Raw genomic sequence first — 24627 nt, 5'->3', positions numbered from 1 at the left:
TATGATGTACGGGCTTAATCCGTGAAACGGCATTGAACGAAAATAAGATAAAATCATTATAAACTACCTGTATACCAACCCAACGAAACACGACCACGGACCAACGAAAAAACGCTTGAAATATAATTTAAGAAAAACGCCTCTTTAAAATTTTTATAGATGTTGCCATACTGCAATCGCCATATTGAATTTTGTTGTGCTTCGGAAAACATTGTGAGCACGTGGACTGTTGGATTTTTAATAAGGCGAAATTGGATAGTAATAACAGTAAACTCGTTGATTTTCTTGTTTTTCAGTTTTTTCGGAATAACATCCATTATTTATTGTGTGGTTTCAAAGTAAGTATGCTAGATATTTGCCGGCGACAATGCTAATTCCACATTATGGTCATGGGGTTTTGATGTAGATTACGATACTAAATACTAACACCTAAACAAATACTTATTCCAGTTTCAGTAGTTTGAGCATAATAACATCCTTAATATTATTAGGTTTACGACATACATAAAATTGCGTAACCTTTTTAAAATTCCTCTAGCTTACGTGTTGCCCGTGAAGGTTTTTTTTGTACGTTGCTATTTGCTCGTGACCCTCAGTTGAGGACTCGTTATGTGCCGAAAAACTGGATACATATGGTCTTGTTTTATGTAACATGAGTGATATAGAGCGTTTACTCTGTATACGTGTCGTAAATACAGTTGTTGGAAAGTGATTGTGATAGTCGCATAACACGAGTCGTGGCTTATATCGCCTGGAGCGCTGACGGACGGTGTGCCGGCGCGGCAGATAGAGAAACGATATCTTTAACCTCAATTATTTTAAATCCTTCTTATAGTTGCTCTTATATTTTCCTTATTGTGCTGTGACAGTTTGTTACGTTATTAAGTAAACATAATATTTTGAGGACAATAACCTACAAATCAGTAAGCGCTCAGTCGCCCACATTAAATTGCCATGTGATTTGTTGCAAACACAATAATATGGATTTGCCAAAAGTAAGTAGGTCAATTTCTTATCTTCTATTAGATTTTATAAGCCACATGCTCATTGTGTGACTTCTTCATTAACTTAAATCATCTCTGTTTCTTTTCTGTGTGTAAGTAGTTTACTGGCAGGGAAATCAATGTTTTGATTAAGTAAGGTTATCTAATTGGTATGTTATTTAAGTTACTTTTTCTATCAATCTCTGGGTATTTAGTTAAGTGATAATGCTGATAATTTGCTACAATATTTTTGTTCAAATGTTCAATACATCTCTACCCTCATTACATTTTGTGTGTTTAGTGTGTCACCTCATATCATTATCAGTGTGTCTAATTTGACTGGCTTTTAATTCATCTTTTCATGTGTTTAGTGCATGGTTAAGGAAACTCAACTCGGTACGTAAGTAACAATTTAAGGCAGTACACTTAACTATTCTGCATCTCATATTTAAGCATCGCACATAATTTTGTGAGCCTGTCATCTATATTTTTGTCAAACATGGCAAAAAGAACGGTACAGAACTATTTATTTTCAAACATGATTTAAAAAACGAAATTTCTAGAAAAATTACAATATACAGTTTTTATAAGTCTGTTAATTTTGAGTGTGCATACCTAGTTTAAATCAAGTCACTTTCTCAAAGGAATTGGTAATGTCTATTTTGGAATCAATGATTTATTTTTATCTTATAAGGCCCAGACGAGCGTGTACACTTGCCTTAGGGCTTGCTAACATATTAATTAGTGTTTAGTATGAGTTTACACATTTCCCACTAAACACAAGTACTATCTCGGATGATTGATATTTGAAATGTCATTGATATGGCATAGTTTCCAATTGTTTGGAGGATTTATCCCTTTCACGGGCAAGATTGAAAAAAAATCCTCAATTCTAGCCTCATCGCCAATCATAGTACTAAAAATTCTATACAATGAAAAAATACAACTTACTTACAATACTTTCCAGGGTTATTCTACTAAACTCTATTAATTACTTTTAACAAAAAAAAAACTATGCCATTCTGTTTCCTTAAATGTACTTAGCCATACCCCAAAGTTAACAGAGTTTAAAAAAAAACTTAAGATCATTTTACCATCTTTTTATGATAAAATTGTAACTGTTCAGAGATACCCTCAGTCAGAAAAAAAAACAAAATCTCTGCATTTGCCATTTGTATTGACCACAGCACAAATATTGGGTCTTTTGAAAGTATAGAAAATATATACAGAGCGTAGGTGTGTTGATTCTTCATATATTTTCTATACTTTCAAACTTTTTTAGATGTTTTTGAAATTTTAGTGTTGAAATTCAAGGGGTTGTTTTCTTACTAAGTGGGTTGCATGCTGGTGAATGTTTTGTGTCAATGATTTAATTTATATGATTGATTTATTATAAATTAAATTAAAACCTCAGCTACCATCAATGTGATGTCGTCAGGTCAGCAAAGAGAACCAAAACCCAATTCTAAATTACAGTTTCATGCAGTTCGTTAAATATCATCTATAGTATGATAGAAATATATCATAGAAATGGTAAACTCTTTGTAGTGGAATGGCCTTGTTTTATTAGTAGTATGATATTGGATTATCTTATTAATAACATGGCTAAATGACCATGTATTTTTGTTTTACTAATAAAATATTTAAACCTAAAGTTCATTTTGATGACCGGTCTGGCCTAATGGATAGTGACCCTGCCTATGAAGCTGATGGTCCCAGATTCTAATTCTGATAAGGGCATTTATATGTGTGATTAGCATGAATATTAAATTTGTGCCCGAGTCATGGGTGTTTTCTATGTATTTAAGTATTTATAAATATTATATATATATATATAAATTTGAGCCTTATTGAGCTTCTTACCGTGGGTGTTAGATAATTTGTAATATTGTTTTATAATATTTTTTTATTTACAAAATGACATTAAGTTTAGTAACTAAAGTATACCTCCAAAGTATATTTTCTTTCTGACAGAATGAAAAACCAACTTCCATTATCCAGTTTAAAATAACTTTAGATTTATTTATTATTATAACTAATTTAAAGAGATTACTAGTTATTAGGAATATATATTAAACAAATCTCTAGCACTACTGTATGGAGGCACCAGATAAAAATTAAAATAAATCTGCATAATGCACTGGTTATATATATTGTGCATAATTTGCAGGCAATCTTCACAATTATCACCAATTAATAAAATTTTACACTGTTGTATGGTTTAATGTTGTTTAAAAGTTGTGCAAAATTGATTTTATTTAAATTATCTTTTATAATTATATGATGAGTCATCACAATCATTAGTGTCTTATATTTTATTTCAACTGATTTTAACAATATCCTGAAGTAAAGTTTTTGTTTTAGATTGTTGATAAAAGTGGCTCATTACGATGGTTCCTTGTCGCCAGTTGTTTATGTGGTCAGTCCCATCTATAGCAGTGCTGTTTGGGATTTTCTGGTTACGAAAAAAGAGGGAATTTGCCAAATCTGACCCAGGTGGAAGAGAAAGGATAAAGAGTTTGCAGGAGGAACTAGCAGAAGTCTTAAAAGCTGAAATTGAAGCTCAGAGAGCATCTCCACTGGGTAGAGCAGAACGCTCCATTATTAAATCTGCACCAATTGACATTCTACCTCAAGGCAGTAGCTCTCAGAGATCCTCACCACTAGAGCTTACTGATGAAGAGATTGACATAGAGATTGAAAAGATAATAAGAAAGAAGTCTCTAGAAAAAGAAAAGAAATCTTCATTTGTTGGCAGCCAAAAATTGTCAGTTAGCACTAAGCAGGCCTCATTTGTTGTAAAAGAGTCACCACCAAAACAGATATCCATGCTTCAATCCGAGATGGCGTGTATTAAAAATGAATTTGATAATTTGTCACTAAAATCTGCCAATGGCACAAGTGTGGAAGACTATAATGGAATGTCTGAATCAATAGAAACATCTCAGACATCTAGTGTGAAGCAGGAATCAGCTTTGTCAGATGTGAAGACAGTTGAGGAGAGTACAAAAGCTGACACAGATGATATACACACTAATAATTTAGATAATCAATCTAATGATAGTAGAGACAACAGTAATAATAGGTTCTCAACAGAACCAGCCAGACGCATTTCTGAAAGAGATTCTGCGAACCATAGCCCTGTTGATCCTATGTTAGCTAGTCCGTCAATGTGTCACTTCTCTGATAACCATAGTGAGGTAATCATTGGAATCATTATGTGGACTTAAAAAGCTCTTGCTTTCTAAACTCCCCTTTAATTAAATTTGATGAAAATTTTATTTATACATTTTGATTTTATCTTTGTGTGATTTAATCTAATACAGCTTCAGGTTTGGGTGGTGCTTTTCCATTTCACTGGGTTTCATGTTTCATCTCTGTTTGTCATATGGCTGTTTTTTTTATAAAAACTTGGACAGGCAACAACCAATTTCATCAGGCTGTAATTTCATGCATACCTATTACCATAACAATTGCCATATGATATATTAAAATTGTTGTTGGTGACACTTAAAAGGTGTTATTGTGAGGATAGGAATTAAATGTCTGTGGTATCTAAATACATACATTCTTTGTTGTACATTTCCGTTTCGCAAATTGCTATAAATGCTATGATATTTGTATTTCTCCACATATTGAACTGTTGACTATGTTTCAGGGCTCAAGTGACAGTGGAAAAGGTTGCTCAGAAGCAGCCAGCCCTCCACCCACTGGCATGAACATAGTGCCCACTGAGGCCGGGCTTAGAATACACCAATTTGTAATTTCTCAGACCCTGGTTGGTCTTTTAATAGGAAAACAGGGATCTTTTGTAACCCAAATTAAAGCTAAAACTGGTGCAAGCGTGTACGTCAGGAGGCATCCGGATTCTGTGAAACAAAAGATTTGTGCAGTTGAAGGTGAGGATACAGATTACATTTGTGACATATATCTATTTAATCTTTATTGCACAAAAGGAAATACGAAACTTGGCCTGAAAATTATACATACATGGTGTTATTCATGAATGTTTGTCAAGTTAAACAAGCTGTTGACAATTGTTTGTCCCTATCCATCATTTTGACATTTGTGTTTGTTAGAAAGAGACAAAAATAAAATAATATGATAGTATGGAATTCCATAAGACTTATCTTTAATTATATTTACAGGAACACAAAGTGAAATTGAAGCAGCATTAGAAATGATCAAGGAAAAATTCCCTGAAAAAAGGTTTCCAAACTTTTCTCTACAAGAAATTAGTGCAGAATTGTATCAAAGACTTGTACCACTTGTACCAGAGTTCCTTCAAGTAAGTGAATTAAATAATTCAAGTATTAATTAATTTCTTTGTTACTAGTTTTTGGGTGTTGGTCTAGAAATTACCGCTTGGGTATCATTTTCATAATTTAATGTTTCATAGTAATATGGAATGGAAACTTCTAATAAAGAAGCCCATTAAAAAAAAATCACCCATTTGCGATATTGTCATAACTATCAACTTCACCCTTTACAATTGTCATCGGTCACTTACGAACGTGGCTGCGAGCATTTATGCGTCACCATATCAGTTGCAGCTCGTGGAGTCCGTCAACAACGACACGATCATGACGTGCCTGGTGAGCGCGGGGCACTTCTTCCTGCAACAGCCGCTGCACCCCACCTTCCCCTCGCTGCACGCGCTGCACCGCCTCATGGCTGCCACCTACCAGAATCCGGATGTGCCCGCGTTGCCACGCCCTGTGAAAGGTAAACGACATTTCCTATTCCCAAACCGAAAAGAGCTTATGTCCATATGACTTGAATGGACAGACCACTTTTTGGCTTACCATGGCAACTAACCGGTTCGTATCTAGGTCAACATTGCAAATATCGCAATTTTTTTATTACCAGTAAACTAGTTTGCACGCAGATTATTTGCGAGATATTTAGCGCACTGTTATGTTAAAGGACGGAGGACAATAAGCCTGTGATGGGCGGCGATAATTCATAATTTAACATAATCCTAATCCAAAACAGGTCGACGATTTTGGCCTGAATCTATTATTATAGTCTTTGCCCAGGAAACTACTACGATTAACTAATTTAAAGTCATATTTTATTCTTACTCGAATGAAAGCCGAGATAGGGCGACAATCATAAATGTTGAATTTTTATATTTAATCGTAGTTTCAAGCGAAAAGGAATCTTGATATAATCCACACTGGAAAATTCGTATTTCAATTAGGGATCGAAAGTGTTGAATGATACAGTACGCATTTACTTAAGGTGCAGTAAGTTCATGTTCTTCTCACACTCTCTCTAAGCGTAAGCTTGAGAGAAATGGAAGTGCGTGCCCAGGAGCGGGTATCGTATTTTTTAAATAAAATTGGATCAAAAAAATTTTTTGTACGTGTATATAAATAAAAAGTAATCGATACGTTCCCTTAATCATGATATTGCCGATTTTAAGAAACAATTTTCTTATTTTTAGCTTTAGTACATAATTTGTTACATTTTTTTTTAATGAGCGAAAGTAAAAAAAAACAGAACCCGAATCGATACAAGCCCTCGAGAAAAGCCTCAAGATTGCTAAATAATGACAACCATATTGTGATCCAAAAAACAGCTACAACTTTTTAAAATCAGTTTTCTGAACCTACTGTACCTTACTAGCATGAAACTGTTTCGTTAAGTTTTCCACGATGAATAAAATATTGATTTTATCGCCGGATCAATACGATCCTTAGTCATAATAGCAACGCTATTCTAATTAGTCGTAAAATCTAGCTGATATGAGGCCTTTCGTAAACACGTGTATTCGAAGTTCGGATAGTATGATTCGTCTTGATGATACATTCTTTATTATATTACACTAATTCAGGTCATGCATTTATTTGCGTTGTAGCGATGTAATAAACAGGTTTTTATGTTGAACTTTGCATAGCCTTCTCACAATATAAATATGTAACAACGCATTTTGACATTTGTATTATGAGAACGATATTTTAACCTTCGAAACTAACATATGATTACCAATATTGAAAAATATTTTCTGACAATTGGACGTTAGATACAACAATTTTAGAATTGAAGGTCATGAGTTCTGTCACAATTTTATTGATAAAAAATTAAGGCTACAGATTCCTTATTATTTAAGCATATCATTTAAAAGCTTATTTAATGGTGAATAATTTGCATTATAATTTAACGTATTTTGCTGCTGCAGTTTTGCATAATTCTGGGTAATATTCGGAAAAAGCCATAAAAAACGCGTCAAAAAATATGCTACTTGTTTAAGGTGATTTTGATCACTATTGATTTATTTTTCTCTTCAGCGTGCTTGAATTTTGCATAACGCAAAAGCGGGATCTTTTATCTTTATTTTGATAAACTATTTCATATGTGTAAATTGGACTGACAGTATTGCTACTGTACATGTTTTACCAAATCTACTTGTTGTATGGGAGTCAAATCTAAGCGTGTTACTGAAAATAGCCCTTAGTGAATTTAGATAAACTATTTCATATGTGTGAATTGGTCTCACAGTATTTATTTAAGCGTATGGCGTAACATTGTAGGCAATATTAATATACTATCTATTTATTATAAGTCGACATCCAGGCCACGCAGCCAACTGATCGCGTCCGGTGTCAAATTGGTATAGAGGTCCTCCGGGCTGCCTTGGAAACGTCTCTTTGGGCATCGTTCAACAATGTGCTGGGTAGTTTGTTCTTCAAGGCCACAGTCACACAACGGACTCTCGTGCCATCCCCATTTGTGACGCATATAATTGCACCTGCCATGTCCTGTGCGGATTCTGTTGAGGCGGCACCAGTATTTCCTCTGCAGCGAGAAGCCCTTCGGCTTCCGAGTAGGGTTTTGGGTACTTTTGTGGTGACCAGTCGCCGCCTTCGCCCAATCTTTCTTCCACGCCTGCTCCACCTGAAAACCGCCACTCAGTTTTCTCCCTGCCTCTCTCGTAGGTCGGCGCGATTTGAGTCGCTGCGGTGGTGGGTTAGTGAACTCTTTGTGGACAAGTAGATCGGCTCGCCGGATATATATTTTTTCGACTTCTCTCAAGAGCGCGTGTTTCCTGCGTAACTGAGGCGGAGCTATGTGGCTAAGCACTGGTAACCAGTGAGTCGGCGTAGATTTTATTGTACCGGAAACACATCTCATTGCGTCGTTCAGTCTCGTGTCCACTTTTTCTACGTGCGCGCTTTCACACCATACAGGCGCGCAGTAGGTATTCTGCTGCAGAGTACACGAGGCTGAGCGCGGTAGTTCGGAGCACATCGGCAGATGCACCCCATGAAGTGCCACTGAGTTTGTGCAAGATGTTGTTACGTGTAGCTAGCTTGAGGGACGTATTTGTAATGTGCTCCTTGTAAGTCGGAGATCTGTCAAAGTGACACCGAGGTATTTTGGGTGAGGGTTGTATTTGAGGTTTGAGCCTTGAAGTTTAACAGTGGGTTGGTAGTAGGCATGTTTGTTATGAAGATGGAAGCACGCAACCTCTGTTTTACTGGAACTTGGTATGAGCCTCCAAGATGTGAAGAAACTCGACATGATTTTAAGGTCCGACGTTAGGACTTCCTTAGCTTCCTCAAATCTCCGACTTCGAGCAACCAGCGCGATATCATCAGCGTATATAGACTTTCTAGCCGTAGTATCGGGCAGGTCGTGAATATATAGGTTGAAAAGAAGAGGTGCGAGTACTTGATCCCTGTGGCAGGCCGTTGTTGAGTTTCCTTCGCTTGCTTTTTGCATCTCCCAAGGTAAACCTCAAATTGTCGCTCACTCAACATGTTCGCTACAAGGGCTGCTATCTAAAACTGGACTGACAGTATTGCTACTGTACATGTTTTACCAAATCTACTTGTTGTATGGGAGTCAAATCAGTGGCTTCCAGTGTCAGTGGGAGGTTTAGATGACCCAAGGCAAATAGCCAACCTGTTTATGGGCCATTTTCAGGTTAAAGCCAGACCAGTGGGGATCGAGGCGGGGCTGGATGCTGAGCACAGTGATCCTCGGGAACCTACTCTTATAACAGCTCAAGAAGTCGCATCAGTAATTAAACGCATGACGAGAGGTAGGTCTCCCGGGCATGACGGGCTCAGCATCGAGCACCTGCAAAATGCTGGACCACATATTTATAGACTCCTGGCCATGTTATTCACCTTTAGCTTAAGACATTCGTATCTTCCAGTGGACCTTATGAAAACAGTTATAGTTCCCATTATTAAAAATAAGACTGGAGATGTTGGGGAGGTGAGTAACTATAGGCCAATATCGCTGGCTACTATCGTAGCAAAAGTGATGGACGGTGTGCTTGAACGCCGCCTTAGTGGATACGCCAGGCTACTGGACGGTCAGTTCGGTTTTCGGCCTGGGTTATCTACTGAAAGTGCAATTCTAGTTCTTAAGCACACCGTCCGATACTAAACCGATAGAAGCACACCCGTGTATGCTGCTTTTCTTGACCTGTCCAAGGCTTTTGACATGGTGTCGTACGAAAAGCTCTGGACCAAGCTCAAAGCAACCGGAGTACCTCCAGAAATCATTGGGTTATTTAGCTTTTGGTATGACAACCATCTCAACTATGTAAGATGGGCAGACACATACTCGGATGGCTATAAGGCCGAATGTGGAGTAAGGCAGAGTGGATTAACGTCACCGTTGCTGTTCAATATGTATGTGAACCAGCTGATCGTTGAGCTCAGTGGCACCAGGGTCGAATGTTCTATAGGTGGTAAAATGGTAAACAACATCAGTTACGCTGATGACATGGTGCTACTGGGCCCAACGGTCGGGGCTATTAATAAACTGCTCAGTGTATGTGAGGCGTATGCAAATTCCCATGGGCTCTGCTATAACGCCAAAAAGAGTGAGCTACTTATATTCCGGGCGAGCCGTAGGAGTCCATCGGAGGTGCCACCAGTGACTCTTTGTGGAACCGTTTTTAATAGGGTTACTCAATTTAAGTATCTCGGCCATATTGTAACAGAAGACCTCACAGATGATGACGATATTGAGCGGGAGCGTAGGGCGCTGGCAGTAAGGACGAATATGTTGATCCGCAGATTTGCGCGTAGTAACGCTGAGGTGAAGCGAACGCTATTTAAAGTATTTAAGTCATACTGCCAAACGTTCTACGCGTGCAGCCTGTGGATCAAATACACGAAGCGGACTTACGGCGCCCTACGTGTCCAATTCAATAATGGGTACAGAATGCTGTTGGGACTGCCTCGGTTTTGCAGTGCTTCTGGGATGTTTGCGGAGGCACGAATGGATGATTTCTACGCCATTATGAGAAAACGCACAGCATCTCCGATGCACCGATTGAGGAACGGCTCCAACAGTTTTCTAACCGAAATTGGCGAGAGGCTTGATAATCCCTTTTGTAAGTGTTGGGCCTCAATGCATGTCCCAATCTACCGGATGGATAAATGAGGTATAATATTTTTATGAATTAATTTAATCTAATTGTAAATAATGTATGTACTTAAATATAAATTGTTTTGTCAATACTAACATAGTGATAAGTAATAGTGTACCTAACATATGGATCTTTGATGTCCGAAATAAAGTCTTAATAATAATAATAGCCCGCAGGGCAGCTTGTGGCGAGCTGTTGGGGAGTAACGATCCCACGGACCCGAGTGTTCCCGAGAGTCGGTCAGGGTCTCCGTCTCCGGCGTGTCTTCGTCGGTCGGAGTGGACCCCAAGGGGACCCGCAGGACTCTCAGCTCTGGCTTGCCTTCATTGGCCGTCCAGAGAGGAATCGTTAGAGCTATATGCTCCGGGGGTGGAAGTGAAAGATGCATAAGACGCGAGTTGGCACAGTGGCTGTTATCAGCCACTGGGTAGAAAGCGGCGCACACCTCTCCACACCCCTGAGCCGCTCACACCGGTGTTGCTCCTGGTCGTCTTTACGACGGCAGTTTCAGGGGCCCATCTAGTCAGCGGCAAGTCACCGCCTGCCTCGATAACGTGTTTAAGCATTGTTATGGCAGGTGTCCGGATCTCTTTACAATAGCCCAATCTTTTGAAGAGCCAAAGTTCAACACCATAACCGGCCCTCTTCTCCACTTTATTTACAATAGCCCCTACACCAGCTGGGACCGATTTACGGGCATCTATTTGTGCCCGTGAATGGCTTCTAGCTGGTGTAATACATAACATCAAATTTGTCTAAAAGGGCCTCTGCGCTGTTGGCTTCGGCCCCACGCATGCCTCCCAAAGGTCCGGGACCCCATGGTCCCGAGATATGGAAAGACATAATAATAATAATAGATACCCCACACATACGGGTTTGATGAAAAAAAAATTTTTTATTTTATTTTATGACGTTTTAAAAAAAAACTACTTACTAGATCTCGTTCAAACCAATTTTCGGTGGAAGTTTGCATGGCAATGTATGTCATATATTTTTTTTAGATTTTTCATTCTGTTATTTTAGAAGTTAGGGGGGGCACACATTTTACCACTTTGGAAGTGTCTCTCGCGCAAACTATTCAGTTTAGAAAAAAATGATATTAGAAACCTCAATATCATTTTTAAAGACCTAGCCATAGGATACCCCACACGTATGGGTTTGATGAAAAAAGATTTTTTGAGTTTCAGTTCTAAGTATGGGGAACCACCAAAATTTACTGTTTTTTTTTCTATTTTTGTGTAAAAATCTTGATGCGGGTTATAGAATACATCTACTTACCAATTTTGAACAGTATAGCTCTTATAGTTTCGGAAAAAAGTGGTTGTGACATAATCGGACAGACAGACGGACATGACGAATCTATAAGGGTTCCGTTTTTTGCCATTTGGCTACGGAACCCTAAAAATTGTCTTCAAAAATTTACTTTTTTTTACATTTTATCTTTTTTGTCTAAAACGAGGTTAATGACCTGTACTTTTTTTTATTGTTAAATGATAGTACAGGATATCAGCTAAAAAACGACATCAAGATGATAGCCCTAGTTAATACGTTTCGCAAGTTACACGAGTCCGGAGGAGAATGGACAGATGGTACATTAAAGGTCTTCGCACACTATACCAATTCCACACCAACTCAACTCACTTTTGGTTCATCTTGTATTTGACAGTCTTAAGCGCAACCACCGAGCAGAAATGCTACTTAGGTAGACGATTTATTTCTGTGATACACCTTGCCGAACGTTTTGAACGTTTTCAAATACAAATGCATAAAATAACGGTATAATGAGGCCTGTATACTACACATCCTAAGCAAATTTTCACAATTGAAAAAAAAAAACTGATTCAAAGCACTGTTAGCCACATTCAAAAGCTTTCTTATTGATACTATTCGCCTTGTTTTAAAGATGTTTTCGAATCAACCCTATATAGGCCTGAAATGACTGTATAATATTTATCTAATATCTTGTTATTTGACAGAGGGCTCCATCTGCGCGGCGCCCACAGAGAACAACTGGTACCGCGCTCAAGTGATCTCAACGTCAAAAGAGCATGACACCTCCATCGTAAAGCTGGTGGACTTCGGCGGCTACCTCACCGTTGACAACGACCAGCTCAAGCAGATCCGCTCTGACTTCATGACCCTGCCCTTCCAGGCCACCGAGGCTCTTCTGGCGTTCGTCAAGCCAGCAAATAATGGTTCAAATCATTTATTACCATTACTTTCTGAATTGTAATGTGTAGCGCCTAGGTTGGTCAACTTTTGCTATTCGGCCCCGTAAATCCCTTAGAAAATCATAATAAAAAATGCTTAATAACTACAACAAAAAAACATTATGTGTAACATTCTTTTGTTTGATATCTGGGCTCCCAGATAGCAGGTTTGGAAAGTAGAAGAACAAGGATAACATTCTTTACGATGATTAATTTTTTACGATTTTTAAACTTTTTCATTTAATAAAAAAACGGCTCTGAATCAAGTCCCCCGCCTCGTCTGTCTGTCTCTGCTTGTAATAAACTCAAAAATTACGGAACGGATTTTCATGCGGTTTGCACCTATCAATAGACTGACACCTGAACCTTGGGTGTATAATTTGTTAAGGTTTTGTGTAACCCGCGCGAAACCGGGGCGGGTCGCTATTCGCGTATATTTAAGCTTTAAAAAGTCATTGGAGGTAATTTTAACAATTATACGCGATTAAATCCATTTTAAATGGAAAAAATATTCTTTAACATTATTTATTAAGTATGTAACATGTTATCCAATTTAAACTGCGTCTTACGTTTTCTAACTTCTGTATGGTTGATACCCTTAGGAGAATCATGTCATGTTAATGTGTATTGGGCCAAAAGTTGATCAACCAAAAATAACTTTATTCTTTCCATTCTATTTATTGCTTTGATGCATGCTAGTCAGTAATGATATTTATGACATGTCTATTGAATTAATGCCCCTAATGTTAATCTCTATGACGCATTCACTAATTCGATATCATTAATACATTAGCCGCCTAATTTTATTTGTTTGCTTATCTATCTGCTTATTGTTGACAGTTGATATCACCTGTTTAAAGTAGGTGCGACGACATTTCATTTAAAAACAATGTTTGTGAATTAATAATAATCCATGTGCGGCAAATTGCGACAAGTCATATACTTCACTGTTTCTGTTCCTATTACTTTCTCATTTACTATGCTTTTTTCACGCTTGTCATTTTGCATATTTTCCATTCACTACTAAAATAGCTTTCTTTAGAGCAATCCATGTTTCACGTGAACCTCGTAAGGCTCAATTTTATTTATATAAATTTCTAAGCCACAAATTTGGGTCTTGCGAGGCTACTCCTTACCATCTCAAAATATTGATACGAGCGAAGATGAGTGTGTTTGACGACGCAATTAACACGTACTTTTATTTTTGAGCGTTATACGGTTGACGTCAAAGATATGCACACATTTTTCACCTTATTACAGTGGAATAAGGTATAAAAGTATAAACATATCTTCTACAATCGCGTTTTAATCGCAAGTGTCAAACACACTAACGCAAATTATTTAAAGTTATTATTTGTATGCTTGCAATTTTGATTAAGTGTGAAGCCGCTGTAGACAATATTTTTTTATTGTGACGCTCACGCTATTATTCAAGAACATATCACTACTATGATTAATATTGTGTCTCAGCAATTTTGGCTTATTCGGTTACATACGGCTTTAACATTGACCATATAAAAGACAACCTAATTATGACTCACAATTATAGTCGTAGTACGTCTTACACGCGTCTTACTTTCTTTTCCTCTAATATAATTTCTTCCTTCTTTCGTCTAAAATATTTTTTAATATCCTCTATAATTTTGACAATTTTAATTTGCTAATTTGTAGTTATTTAATGAGGCAGATAGATATTTTTAATACTTTAGACAATTAGACATGCTGGTTGTGACTAATGAATTGAAATATTCCTCATGTGCCTTGTAATTCTCTTGGCAACATTGTTGGTCCTTAAGAAGAAATAAATGTTAATTCCATTAAGAAAGTCTCCAAACGGGACATACTTGCTCCCATCCCCGTGAGAATTGATTGATTGACTCATTCACATGTTGCTTTAGAGAATTACGCCTTTGAATTACTTAAAAATATATTCATTGGGAAAAATGCATTTGCTAATTTATGACTAATCCTCCACCCCGTTTTTATTAATATTGCTCTTGCTTCATTATTTTCCTACTCTTACAAAAGAATGTAACAGTTGATAGTTAGCAGAAATAACCAAAAATATAAACAATGTTACCAGCCCATTATCAACATCCGTTTTTGTTTAAAAAAATCTTTACGTTGAGGTTAATATGTAAAGTACAAATAAAATTATTTTATAATTCACAAATGGTTTTAATCCATTTAATAATAAAATATATTTCATAAGATCAGCATGCCAGTTTTTATTTATGGTTATTTCTCTAGTTCATCATATGTACAAAAGTTCCCTTTGCATGGGAATGGCACATTAAGGGTCGGGTGCACTAAACCATCTGTCAGTTTTAAAACTTTCGCTAAATTGTTTGGGAAGTCTCGCAGTTCACTTCTGAATGACGTTGATCTGTACGCAAATTTTTGTTGACGCAATAAGTTATAGGTATACATATAGTTGTATAACGTGGTCTATGAACGGGTGTGTATAGAGCTGGAGTGGAGCAGCGAGGCGCTGCGCATCATGGCGGGGCTGACGGCCGGCCAGCTGCTGCACGCGCAGGTCGCGGGCTACGACGAGGCCGGCCTGCCCTTAGTGCACCTCTACCTCACCCTCCATCCGCAGGTACGACCATCAACCTAACCTGCTGATTACTTTATTTGGAACAACATGAAAAATCTCTATTGAACATGATCGGTCAGACGGAACTTTCCCTCGGTCAAAAAATCGATTTTGGTCGGATTGGGTTTGTCTGACCCAAAATGAAAAAAACCGGTCAACCGGACGGTTTCACTCGCGCACCGAGGGTTCCGTACAAACTTTAAATTATCTCGTGTAACTATAAAGGGACTTGATCAGTAGTACCTAGACTAAATATAATTATGTACACCGCCATCTCTTGGCAAATTGTCTATCTAATTTGCGCGAAGTAATGCACGCGCGTTTGGTTTTTCGAGGATAATTCTCTATCATGTAAACCGATTTCCAAAATTGTTCTTTTATTTGAAAAAGGTGTCTTTAATGTAATCTCATAGAAAATTCAAGTGTATAGGTGCTCGCGGCTTTACTCTTAACCCAACCTTGCCAAGAAGTCTAGCAGATCTTTGATGTTACCGATCGTTACGCGCGTATAGTTGGTTAAATTGCGAACTGAATTCAGAAATGTTTTTGGTTAGTAAAAAAAAGTAAGTAAAATATAGCTTAAGTGGTTCTCGAGATATTTAGCGATTTGACAGACAGACGGACGGACAGAGTCGCACCATAAGGGTTCCTTATCTTTTTGGTACGGAACCCTAAAAATTACAGATTTCTAGCGCTTATTAACAGTGAATCCGCGGACGGCATTAATAATTAATTAACGATTGTCAACCCAACCAAACCCCCAGGACTTTATTCTTAACATGTAAAGTAGAGGTTGCTCGAAGGTTGCAAACAGCATCGTTCATCATTGATCAGAAAGAATGAATCAAACCAAAAATTGCTGGACTACAATAGCGTGGTTTTTGTCATGTTGTGGCTGGACAATGTTAACGCCTCGTTGTATTTCGTTTTCAGCAAGTGATATTCCTGAACAGGGAGCTGGTGGACCGCGGGCTGGCGGAGTGGGAGGTGCCGGCGGACTCGTGAGCGCCGGCGGCGGGGCGCTGACTAGTAATATGGGATTGCATTTCAATCGACGTGTTGTCGTGTGCTCGGACCGCTCCGGGCACCGCCTAATGTAGTTAAGCAAACGCGGTCTCGCAATTTTATTTGCGTACTTTTAGTCTATGACTTGGCACTTGGAGCTCTTCAATAAACCTCGTTTTATTTCAATACCCTTTGCTTATATCTGGAACACGAAAACTTATCTCTAATTTTAGCTTATTTATGTATGAGCAGTAAATTATAACGACGATGAGAACGTAGCGTAGTGACCGTATGATGACGTTATATTAATATAATGACGCTCTAAATCACTTCTAACTTACTATTGATGCAGTAATATGTCTAAGCTCCCACAACCGGTAAACTAGATTACAATACGCTTAAAAATAAACTGTAGTCCTAGTAACTGCAACTGAATCATGTCTGTTATTTTTAAGTTTATTTTTTATGTCAGATACTCACGTTTACACGACGGAAACGACGCCGTGGTGAGATTTTAAATAAGAGTTTCAGGATGCTCATTATATTACTAACAACTGCCGACTGCATTTTTTCTAATAATTTTCTCGGCGTTATATGCAGTTGTTTTATTAGCAATAACCATTAACCAATTGAATTCTTTGGATTTAGTTTCATTTTCACTGTTTCATTAGTGCCAAAATTTTCAGTTGATGTTGTGTCGTAAATTTGTACAAATAAAAACGTTTCATGTGTATACATGGATATTTTTTATATCACGAGGCTATATAGCCTTGTAAGGATGTGCCTTTGAAATGGAATTTTTCTGTTACACTTCCAGCATACACCGATGTATGTAAAATATATTATTTGTCACAAAGACATATGCTTAATAACATTATTTAATTTGGCGAGACTAACCGCGGCACTGGGGTACCCTGTGAATCCAATACACTGTACCTGCAGTACACTGTATCGCAGTTACAGTGTATTGGATCCAGAGGGTACTGGGCAGTGCTCATTTTACAGTGCCACAACCATGAGGAATGTACTGATTGTATTTATCTAGGCCTCAGAAACTGTTTAGTTTCGCCAACAAAACTAAACATACATGTAAAAATTGTTTGTGACAAACAAGTATTTTATTTATATTTTTAGATAGTAAATTATCCCCATTGTGGGGAATTTTGCTTTTATAACAAATGACTGAGAATAAATGTAAATTATATCTGTATAAACTGCAAGTGCGTTAAACGTAGTGTGAATGAAGCAGGTGATATTGTATCGGTATGAACTTGTCAAAATTATTCTTGTTTGTTATTGATAAAGATGGCTAGAAAATTTGAAATACCAATAACTATTTAGGATTCTGCAACAAGTGTCCTCGGCTTACGACTGTTTTTTTTTTAATTAGCCATCCACTACCAAGAGGCACTAGTCTAATTTATCTAGCCATTTTAATCAATGATCCTTCCGCTTTCATAAAAAGTACAATCAGTTCGCTTTCTTCCAGATATCGAATTACAGAACATGATAACCGCAATGTCATAATAAAAGATGGTAAATTGTTGAGTATTATAATTGACGTATAATGAGCACGTTGGTTATCCTGACTTTTAATAGTCTAATAGTGTACATAATAGAAACTTTTAAGTAGATTTAAAGATATTTGATATTTTGTAGTATTTTTAATATGTTGAAAAATTAAGTGGTTGTCTTTAGTGTATTTGATTTTTGTATGCGTATTGTGTAGAACTTGGCATTTGGGATGCTTAGAATGTGACTTTCCTTTGTAGTTAATTTCAGATTACGGCGCGGATGGCGCGGATTAGGATTAATTACTTCATCGAGTAACAGCCAGTGTTAATTTTATTAAATTTACGTATCGTAGTTGTTAACGACGATAAAACATTTATTAGCGTAATGACTAGATTACACTCGGCTCGGTTTGCATATTGTTGACGTCCCTATTGTATATAAACTAATATATTTGCGGTTAAATAAATAAATTATCGTTTTGAAAACCACTTACAAAGTTTTTTAATTTAACATTTTGGGTCCATTTCCCTTTATATCTGTATAGATACTACTAAACCTTCTTTCTAGTATTTTATATCCCAGATACTACAATGACGATTCGATAGTCGCAATAGAGTTGTTTCCAATTCTTTGAAACGCTTGTCTTTTACCCTAAAAATGGCTTTAAATATGTTACATTAACAAAATATATTTTGATCCGTGCTTTCGCACCCAAAACGCTCTTGAAAATTGTATGACGTCACAGTTTACGGTTAGACATTACTATGTACATACCAAAGAGTAAAGTAAGTATATAAGTACATACACACATAACACCAAGGCTCCCCGTTGTCTATTCTCAGTACAAAATTTGATACTCAAGCCGTAGCCATCTAGGTGGTGGGCAAGCTGTGTATGCGTGCGTGTGGGTTTTTAATTAAACGGTATATTGCGTGGTGCTCTTCTAATAGAAGGTAGTAGTTTTGGAACTAAAACTAGTTAATATATTACATCTTTACTTAACATAATACAAGCTTCATGCAGTCAAGCCTTTAATCTTCAACCACTCCCTTAAATAAACGGTATAGATTGTGTTGTTCACGAAGATGCGTGCCTTGACTCATAATTTCATGTTATTAAAGGTTAGATTTGACAAATCTGCGCATATAGACCATTAATTGGTGTTCGACCGAAGTTTCGGTTTCGGCATAAAAATCATGTTTCGGCTGAAGGTTCGGTTTCGGCAAAAATCCCGTTTCAGTCGGACACTTCCATTAATACGTTGTTGCTGGCAGTTGGTGTGGTACCTACATTGCTGTTTTCACGTATAGTTTCTATTTTTCTCCGTGAGCTTCTACGGATTATCGTCTTATCTATTGTTTAAAAACCGCAAAGGCGCGTGCCACTATGAAAAAATGGTCAGGCCGCATAGGTAGCGTTTATTGAATTACTACTCTATTGAGCACGGAATAAGATTCATTATGAACTAATACAGAATTCTAACAGAATAGCTGTCTGATCTCTATTGGTGCGTCTAAGGTAGGCGATATTTATTTTATGCATACACTATTATGTATATGTTACTTATTTTTTTGTTGACTCATAATATAAATTTGTATAAATGTTTTACTAAATGTGTACTCTATTGTAAATAATATCTTTATCTTAGTGTACATAATTATAACATATAGGTCTATTTTAACATTAGTAGTACGGGATTGTTAAATGGATATACATATATTATTTATTACTATTTTACCATTGTTTTATTGTTTATTTAAAATTAGCCTGTTTAAAGTTTTAAATTAGCAAACAACTGTTTAAACAGTTGATTATAAAAATGAGTATATCTCGTTATTATTGTAATTACACAAACCCATTTTGTTAGATGTGTACCTACTATTTAAATAGTGTTATGTTTTAGAACGTAAAACCACCCAAATATATTTGTGTGAAAATCCGGCCCTGTTTTTTACCTGCTCTTCGAGAAACATAACATTGCTTCCTTGGCGCTAGCTAGCCGTGCGCTCGCATTACCAGTGCAAGCGAGGTCTTCGAATACGTATCTTTGTTTCGGATCGCAGTGTCACAAGTTAAGCTGGTTTGAGAGCGTTTAGTCGCCTACCTTAGACGCACCAATAGAGATAGACAGCTATTCTGTTAGAATTCTGTATTAGTTCATAATGAATCTTATTCCGTGCTCAATAGAGTAGTAATTCAATAAACGCTACCTATGCGGCCTGACCATTTTTTCATAGTGGCACGCGCCTTTGCGGTTTTTAAACAATAGATAAGACGATAATCCGTAGAAGCTCACGGAGAAAAATAGAAACTATACAATGTATGGTGATGGTGTATTCCTATTTGTCCATGCCCCACGTGTAAGGGACGGGAATGCATTCAATGTACGTACACATCACATCTGGCCGGAGGGGACAAATGAGAATGAATCGTTCCCATCTGCGACCGCATCGGTTTCGTCATATTTATATTACAAAACAATAGCCATCAAGTTACGCCTACAGGGTCGACAATGAGAAAATGTAATTTATAGAAGGCTACTTTATAATATCATTCATTTGTTGTCGATTGCGAAAAAAATAGGTTCATTCATTTCTTTATTTATAAAATAGTACATTTTACACGTCAACTAGCTAATTACACTTCAATATTATAGCATATTATTAAGATAATTACATTACAATATTTTGCAATTATTATAATCTAATATTGAATTAGGTGTCATTTAAAGTGTTTGTTCTGGGTCGGCATCCGTTATCGACGAATTCCTCGATATTATAACACGCTAAATTGGTTAATAATATTTTTAGTTTGTTTGCAAACAATTTATCGCTCTGTACTTCCAATATTTTGGTATCGAGTTGTATAATTTGGCCCCAATGACGCCGAGGGACTTGCGAGATTCAGCTAGTCTACTTCTTGGAATTATTATAAGATTTTACGTCTGCGAGTGCTCCTGCTATGTGCGTGAGTCGTGTCGTAGTTGTGTAAGTTGGCTCGAGCGTACTTACATGCATTCAAGATGTAAACTGCCGGCAGCGTAAGTATTTTTGACTCCTTGAACAGGGCTTTCGCGGGGTGGTCATAAGGTTTGCGTGTTATTATTCTTATGGCGCGCTTCTGCATTTTGAATGCTTTATCACGGTCAGCTGCTGTGCCCCATAGATCTATAGCTTGAGTTAGTAAGGAATGAAAATACCCATTACAGTACATATGGGGCTACTTTATAGCACTAGTGCGAGAAGTAGCATATTACGTTACTGTGTCGAACATTTAAAGGGCCATATGTACTGTAAAACGTTGTACGATACATGTGCGAATAGGTAATTCGCAACTCGTGTCGATTTAAAACACTCCCTTCGGTCGTGTTTTAATTTATCGCCACTCGTTTCGAATTTCCTATTTTTCGCACTTGTATCGTAATGTACTATAATAGGCCTTTTTTATATTTTCAAATGAAAGGGTTTTGGCAGGTCTAGAGAGTGCAAAGCACGCTGATGCCAACCTATCTCACAGCGACTGAATGTGAGGGGACCACATAAGGCCGGAGTCAATGGTGCAGCCGAGGTATTGAACCTGATCTACTTGCGGAACGTTGTTCCCGTCAAGTGATATACTTAAGTTATTGTTGCTTGGTCTTAATTTGAAGTGCATGATGTTCGTCTTTCTATGTTTAATTGCAGGCCGTTAACAGAGAACGAGTTTGACAAATGGTACATTGCGTCATTTATTTTATATTGTAAGGTTTCACAGTTATCAGCATCTACCAATACACACGTATAGTCAGCAAAAGTTATGAATTCAAGGTCGGGACAAGCCGTAGGGATGTCGTTAATTAAAATTAAATTACCTATTCCTCATTGATGATCCCTGGGGGACAGCTCGATTTCCGATCTAGGACATACGTACACTGCCTTCTATTTTTTAAGAAGGAAGCTATTGTATAGAAAAACCCTCCTTCGACTCCATATTCGGACAACTTTTTTTGAAGAAGCGTGTGGTCAACCATTTCACAAGTCGCAGAATATCGCTGCGACCCGTCGCCCGCCCTCGAGGTGCGACAACACGCGCGCCACGACGTCACGACACGCGTCCGCCGTCGACCTGCCCGACTGGTATACGTACTGCTGACTATTTAGTAGGTCATTTGCCACTAGATATCTCATAAGTCTTGTACTAATTAAATTTTAGAATAGTTTCGAAAAAACGGGAATTAGGGATATCGGACGATAGCATTTCTCTAAACTCCGAATAGCGAATAGGTGAATAGCGAGTTCACTGTTCTGTACAATAAGCACAATTTCACCGTATGTGCTAAAATGATTTTTGTCCAAAATTAGGATTTCTTGTTTTATTCCGCCTATAATGAAGAGCTGTTCATACTTACCAATTTTTTTCAAGATCTGACAAAAAAATCAATAACAAAATAAAATGTGAGGCGAATACGGAAAAGTCGATTTTCACCCGGCAGCTAAATTTGCTCAGGTCTCGTTCATTATTCAAGATTTTAGAATTATTTCGTTAGGTTGGGCCTCAATATTAGCACGAGGAGTAAATAACAATTTTACTCCCTTATTAAACAAATAATTATGTTCATAATGCTGTCATTTTACTGTAGGTATCTTATTTTGGATGTGAGCACAGAATAATAATTACTTTAGTAATATAGTCCCCAAAGATTAATTCGCATTAGATCGGACCACCTAGTTAGGTGCGGGTGCTTAAGTTAGTAGGGTAAAATGTGGAGGGACATACCACACCTGATATGAGCATAAACATTAACCACAATAATAACAAAATGTTATATAAAACTGTTTTAATAATAATGTCTCATAAATACAAAAATACATAAAATTTTATATACTTAAATCTATTCCCAGTCCACTTACATAAAAACATGACAACAATTTATTAGTTTTTAGATACTTGTACAAATACAACAATAACAAACATTACAAACTTGTTCAACAATATATTGACTATGTTTTCATACGCAGACCAACTAAATACTATTCCGTTTGAGGTTACTTAGTATTACTTTGTCTATAGGAAATCACTGAAATAACATTTAACATAAACAACTGATTTAAATCATATGACATGGAAATGTTCAATTAAGTGTAAAATTACTTTGTCCATTTTCACAGCCGATCATTCCTATCAGATCTGTTAGTAAATAACTTCAAATGGAAAAGTAATTAACAGAACCATATAAATATTTGTTCTGAAATATACATAACGAATAAGGTAATTAAACTTCGGTAAATGAATAAATAAATCTACGTTCAATCACTTTGTAATCGAAGGTCAACAGAACAATGTATTTAAAATAACCTAAGGTTACTGTTATAACCCACTTGTTGTCGAACGATCACGCAATACCACACCGCTATACAACGTCTCACACACTATACGAATGCTGGATGCATGAAACTCATACTTGACAACTTAGGTAACTGTTGGGTAAAAATAAAACATGGAAATTACTTCCCACACTTCTATAGCAATATGGATATAAAATAGTATAGGTAGTACGAGGAAGGACCTATTTCTCTATTAGCTAAAACAAGCAATTTAAAACAATCTTACATTTCAAAAAAAATCAAATCAAAAAAAATCAAAATTGTTTATTTCTTTCAAAAACCATGACAAATGTTACAGTGGCTGGTGTCTCCTTGTAAGTTATTTACAAAATAACCTGTGCTAGGAGGCACCGCTCTTCCATAGCTAAGTACAGTCAGTATTATACAATTCTATTCTTAAAGCTATGTTCCTTAATTATTATATGAGTATGTGTGTGTGTGTGTGTGTGTGCGTGTGTGTGTGTGTGTGTGTGTGTGTGTGTGTGTGTGTGTGTGTGTGTGTGTGTGTGTGTGTGTGTGTGCCCATGTGTGTATGTATGTTTGTGTGATCTGGCTAGGCTACATATCCTAATAATTCTTCCACCTGATCGTAATTTTTATCTTCCAACCACTTTGTTATTTTATTTTTTACATCATATTGCAGCATTGGATATATATCTAGTGCTTTGTTTAAGGTATTATAAAAGTGAGATGAACGTTTGTTATACTGTCTACTAGCAAAAGTTGTGTACGTTTTAGGTAGGTGCATAGCAATATCTTTCCTCCGTCTTGTCAGAATGTTGCGGTCATAAGTTGTGGTTTTATGCTTTCTTAGGACAGCGGTTAATATATACAATTTTCTGACAGTAAGCAACTTTTATTTAAACATTTATTTAATTCTATATCAGTTACCTAATAACGAATAACTGAAAGAACGTGTCGGCCCAAACATTACTTATATGTCGTGAATCCAGAGCTGTACTCATACTCATTCTAGCTATTTGTGGGAATTTATTATTCTGTGATAGACGGACATCGTAAATTTAATATAATTTTCTGTGTAGACAGAGTCAGTCTGTGATATGCTCAGTTCAAGTTGAAATTAAAATGAATAGCATTAATATGAATCATAACCCGTGGAGCGTCCTAGTAATACACATTATCACATGTGTATTACTAGCCTAACCTAACCCAATTTGGGTCGTAGCGACGAGTATCAGACGTGTGTTACAGATCAATACGGGTCAAATTGCTTTACATCAGTTTGTTGTATGGAGGTCGTTCGACGGGTTAATCGATCTATCGAATCTATCTGAATCTTCTATAAAATTGTTTCTACCAATTTCTTTAACTTAACTACGCTGCAATGAAAATGCTACGAAATTTAAATGTACAATGTGTGGTGATAAGTCATTGACGTCATTGTATAATGAGGAATGTTATACGTTTATTTAACGAATATTAGTGCGTGAGGGGCGGCGAGTTTCCGAATATGTAAATTACCTAATGTTTCGCAGCAGTAAGAATCATCATCATCACTTTAAATGTGGGTACCAAAACATCATTAAACTTCAAA

General features: G+C 36.9%; 1 protein-coding gene across 3 annotated transcripts; it reads left to right on the top strand.

Annotated features, from left to right (window-relative positions):
- The first annotated feature begins 179 nt into the window (after positions 1-179).
- Positions 180-18197, top strand: LOC133520918 (A-kinase anchor protein 1, mitochondrial). 3 transcript variants are annotated; one of them, XM_061855604.1, is made up of 9 exons: positions 185-338; positions 905-995; positions 3348-4183; positions 4642-4882; positions 5132-5271; positions 5531-5708; positions 12357-12575; positions 15059-15192; positions 16123-18197. In XM_061855604.1, the coding sequence occupies exons 3-9, from the start codon at positions 3374-3376 to the stop codon at positions 16192-16194; spliced, it is 1794 nt and encodes a 597-aa protein (XP_061711588.1). In that variant the 5' UTR covers positions 185-338; positions 905-995; positions 3348-3373; the 3' UTR covers positions 16195-18197. The 3 variants fall into 3 exon arrangements, with proteins under 3 accessions (XP_061711590.1, XP_061711587.1, XP_061711588.1); XM_061855606.1 differs by lacking the exon at positions 905-995 and having other exon boundaries at positions 180-338; positions 5537-5708; XM_061855603.1 differs by lacking the exon at positions 905-995 and having other exon boundaries at positions 180-338.
- The last annotated feature ends 6430 nt before the right edge of the window (positions 18198-24627 follow it).

The sequence above is a fragment of the Cydia pomonella genome, chromosome 9 (genome assembly GCF_033807575.1).
Source record: "Cydia pomonella isolate Wapato2018A chromosome 9, ilCydPomo1, whole genome shotgun sequence".
Lineage (NCBI taxonomy): Eukaryota > Metazoa > Arthropoda > Insecta > Lepidoptera > Tortricidae > Cydia > Cydia pomonella.
This window is presented reverse-complemented; position numbering and strand designations above follow the sequence as displayed.